This window comes from Bison bison, unplaced genomic scaffold (genome assembly GCF_000754665.1).
Source record: "Bison bison bison isolate TAMUID 2011002044 unplaced genomic scaffold, Bison_UMD1.0 scf7180017864356, whole genome shotgun sequence".
Lineage (NCBI taxonomy): Eukaryota > Metazoa > Chordata > Mammalia > Artiodactyla > Bovidae > Bison > Bison bison.
The window spans coordinates 3021014-3025177 of record NW_011494928.1 but is presented as its reverse complement, the minus strand read 5'-3'; the positions used below and the strand labels follow the sequence as shown (position 1 = coordinate 3025177).

At 46.9% G+C, this 4164-nt stretch overlaps 1 protein-coding gene across 1 annotated transcript in view; it reads right to left on the bottom strand.

Moving 5' to 3' along the window:
- Window positions 1-3949, bottom strand: part of MTNR1B (melatonin receptor 1B) — a 63789-nt gene extending 59840 nt beyond the window's left edge. Inside the window, exons 1-4 of the mRNA XM_010855187.1 lie at window positions 3887-3949; window positions 1898-1993; window positions 358-458; window positions 7-166 (exon numbers count right to left, since the gene is read on the bottom strand). Coding sequence (XP_010853489.1) covers window positions 7-166; window positions 358-458; window positions 1898-1993; window positions 3887-3949 — 420 coding nt within the window. The remainder of the gene's footprint in view (window positions 1-6; window positions 167-357; window positions 459-1897; window positions 1994-3886) is intronic.
- Window positions 3950-4164: the final 215 nt, after the last annotated feature.

The window sequence follows — 4164 nt, the reverse complement described above, 5'->3', positions numbered from 1 at the left end:
CTCGGCCCGGCCGCCCGCCTCGCAGCAGTTGGCGAAGGAGCCGTTCTCCGGCATCCCGGACGCTCCGGCCCCGCGCCAGCCACGGCGCACCCCGTCTCTCCGCAGGCAGGGCGCTCCTTTCCCTGCCCAGCCCCGCGCACCAGCGAGGAGGCCAGTGCGGAGGCACCTGGACGAGATGATTAATTAAGCGTGGGCAGGGGCCGGAGAAAAACGTAGGACTGACAGGAGCATTTGGGGTGCAGGCGCTGCTGAAAGAAGCGCGTCTCTGCTTGGCTCGCTCAGGAGCAGGTGCGACGGCGCGCCGCCCGGAGCCCAGCACGTGCCTGGCCCGGTTCCGGCCTCAGCGCCTGAGCGCACCGCCCAAGAAGCTGGGTGTCCAGAAACACCCAGATTTTCAGACTGGAAAAGGTGCTGCTCGTCAGGACCTGCTGATTGGCTGTCAGAAGGGCACTGCCCCTCTAAAGCGAATACATAACTCCAGGCGCTGAGGAGAGATCAGGCAGGCAGCTGCAGGAGAAAGAAGACCCTGTGCTGTTTATTTGCTGTTTACCTGAGAAGTATTGGCGATGCCTCAGCCCTGTCCTCTTTATAAAACCGCGACAATACTTAGGAACATGTTTTTAAACATAATAATACTTAAAGAGATGTATGGTCAATAGTGGGGGTTATTATAAGGTGTTTTTTGAAGGGATTAGAACAAAAAGAGGAGTGCAGTATGGTTATAGGAAAGAAGAAACGCAGATGCCCTTTATTTAAAGTGTTTGAGCACTTAATCTTATAATAACAATTGCTCATCCCCCTCCAGGGTAATTTTATGCCAAGTACTGTCTTACCCACTTTTTGCATCACTAGAATCAAAATGACTGATGATCTATTTGGCAAAGAAGTAAAATACCTGCTTTGATGAGAATGAAAAATGGTACAGTCACTGCTGTTTGGTAGTTTCTTATACAATTAAACATATTCCATTTTTTGACCAGCAATGAAATGAAGATGAAACGTATGTCCACAAAAAGATTTGTGCAAGAATTGTCCAGAGCAGGGTTCGTTATAGTAGCCCAGACAGCCCAAAGGTCCCTCAAGAGAGGAAAGGATAAAACGATTGTTAACTGTCAATATGACTCGTCAGTAAAAGTTACTGATACACAACAACATGGGTTAATCTCAACAGTATTATGTCGAGCAAAAGAAGCAAGGTATAAAAGCATACATTCTTTGTGATTCCAATTGTATGATGTCCAAAAACAGGGAAATTCATCTATGGTGAGAGTTATCAGAACAATGGTTGCCCGATGCGAGGTGAAGATTGACTGGAACAGATCATGGAATAAATTTCTGGGATATTATTGGTATATGTGTTATTAATGTACATTTTACTCTCCCACTCTGCACACACACACAAAAAACAGAAACAAAAGAACGGAGAGAGGGACTCTAACGGTGTGATGTTGCAGGAGAAGATGATAGTTAAAGCAATAAATGCCTTGAGAGGTGAGCGCATCTGAGCCCAAGGAAGGCAGATTATTGTTAGGAGAGAGAGGCGTTCCCCCCTACAGGGGAAATGAAGCATAAGCCAGTGCAAATTTGGACGTGTTTCTAAATCAGCATGAGATGGGGAAGTTCCCCTCTGGCTGCCGTCTTCTCAGGGAGCTCCGGGCTACCTCATTAGCTGGGATTCAGGGGGAAAGAGTGTGGGAGACGAAGACAGGAGGCCTGAAATGTCATTGCAGAAAACAGGAACTTTAAGAAAACGCAGCGGGTGTGTCAGGAGACGGAAATGTCCCGGTGCAGCTTAAGATGACGGCTCAAAATGAAGCTCGTCAGCCTTGTTGGCGGCTCTGTAACAGCAACTGGGAGCTGCTTGGGGTTGATGAAGAGAAGGCAGAGTGAAGCTCACCCAGAATGTCGATTTGCCAGTGAGGAGCAGCTCACAGAAGGAAGTTGGGGGGCATGGTGGGAAGATGGACCCCAGGAAGACTTTAAATGGGAGAGGCTGAAAAAAGAAAGGGGGCTGGTAGTCATCGGAAAGAGGCGGGAGTCAGGGATGGGAGAGTTTGGATTTAACGAGTTGCAGTGGTGAATTTGAAAAAAAATAGTTTGTGATATTGGGAAAGTGACTTCCTTGACACTGAGGTTTCTGAGAATTGTGGATTCTATCGATGTGAGGGCTCTGAGAGTGACGATGGGGGTGGGTCACTGGAGGAAGCTTGTTGAAACTGAGAAGGTCAAGGACTTGAGAAGTTACAGGCTGAGTATTATGGCGATGAGAAAAAAGGAAACCCAAGATTTTGGTGTGAATCCCCAGTAAATGAGGAGTAGTGAGTGACAGGGATGAGGGGAAGACACAGCGGATGGCAAAAGTGTCCAGGGGCATGAAATAAACTAAGTTCTCTCTCTTTTTTTTAATTGCTTATTTGGGTGTTCCAGGTCTTAGTTTCAACACATGGGATCTTTGATCTTCGTGGCAGTATGCAAACTCTTTAAGTTGTAGCATGCAGGATCTGTTTCCTGACCAAGGGAACTCCCTGCATTGGGAGTTGCAGTCTTAGCCACTGGACGGCCAGGAAGTCCCCAAAGGCATTTTCATAGAAGGGACAGCCATGCTTTCCCTGTTCTTGCAAGTGCACATGTAACAAACCAAAAGTGACATTTCTCTGACTGTCAGTGGCCCCCAGAGCAATTAGTCAGTTCAGTGTAACATAGGTTGCTCCAGCTCAGAAACACTAACACACGATTGGTTGACTGTGTATGAAACACACGGTATTTGCCCAGGGCTGCCCTGGACTGGGATCATGCACATATCCACAACAGATATCTCAAGACCTTTGGACATTAAGAATTGGGGTGCATGCATGCGTGCAAAATTGCTTCAGTCATGTCCTACTCTTTGCAATCCTCTGGACTGTAGCCCACCAGGCTCCTCTGTCCATGGGATTCTCCAGGCGAGAATACTAGAGTGGGTTGCCATGCCCTCCTCTAGGGATCTTCCCAATGGGGGAGCTTGCAGCCTAAGATGGTCATGCTGTCTCCTGGCAAAACTGCCCAGACCATGCCTTAAAAGGTCAGAAAAATGTTATAGCCACTTGGAAAGACAGTTTGGCTATTTCTTACAAAACTAAACACATTCTTACCACATGATCCATCAATTGCACTCCTTAGTATTTCTCCAAAGTTGAAAACTTATCTCCACACAAAAATTTGAACATGGATGTTTATAGAAACTTTACTCATAATTTTCAAAAGTTGGAAACTACCAAGATGTCCTTCAATAGGTAAATGGGTAAAGGGTGGTACATTCACACAATGAAATACTGTTTAGCACTAAAGAGAACTGAGGCATTAACTCATGAAAAGACATGGAAGAAACTTAAATGCATGTTGCTAGATGAAAGAAGCCAATCTGATAAGGCTATATATGATTCCAAGTGTATTATATTCTAGAAAAGGCAAAACTATGGAGACAGTAAAAAGAGCAGTGGTTGCCAGGGGTTAGGGGAGAAAGAGATGACTAGGCAGAGTACAGAGGACTTTTAGGGCAGCGAGTCTGCTCTGTGTGGGATAATGGTGGGTACATGTCATTACATTTGTTCAAACCCGTGGAACGTATAATACCGAGAGCAAGCTCTAATGTAAACGATGGACTTTGGGTGATTCATACATCTTCAAGCGAAACAGAATCCACCCTACTATCAACAAGGCAAACTAAAAACTAAAGCAAACCTAGGGGGAAAGTTATGATGACGGGGAGACTGGAGTTATGACATCTAAGGTGATGGGGATTTCAGAGAGTATCACATTCAAAGAATGGAGAAGACATTCTAGAAAAAGTAAGCTCAAGCTGAGATACTGGGCAAGAGAAGTGTCAGGAACTGGGCTTTAGAGTCACCTCGACTGTGGACTTGATGCCGTGCATTGTGGACTCTGCTGAGGGGTGTGCAGACATCTGCATCCCGCCTCGCTTTTGCAGACTTCCCTTCCCTTGCAGAAAGGATGCCTGCCTGGAGAGCAGTCCCCGCGTTGACGACCAAGTGAGGAACCGCGGGGACTGCTGCCCCAGGCCAAGGGCTTTTAACAGAAGAGTTTCTTCCCCAAGAGGTGAGACTGATAGTGGCTGCCCACGGTGAGGGAAACTCAAACCTCGGCAATGGGAAGGGACACAGAGGA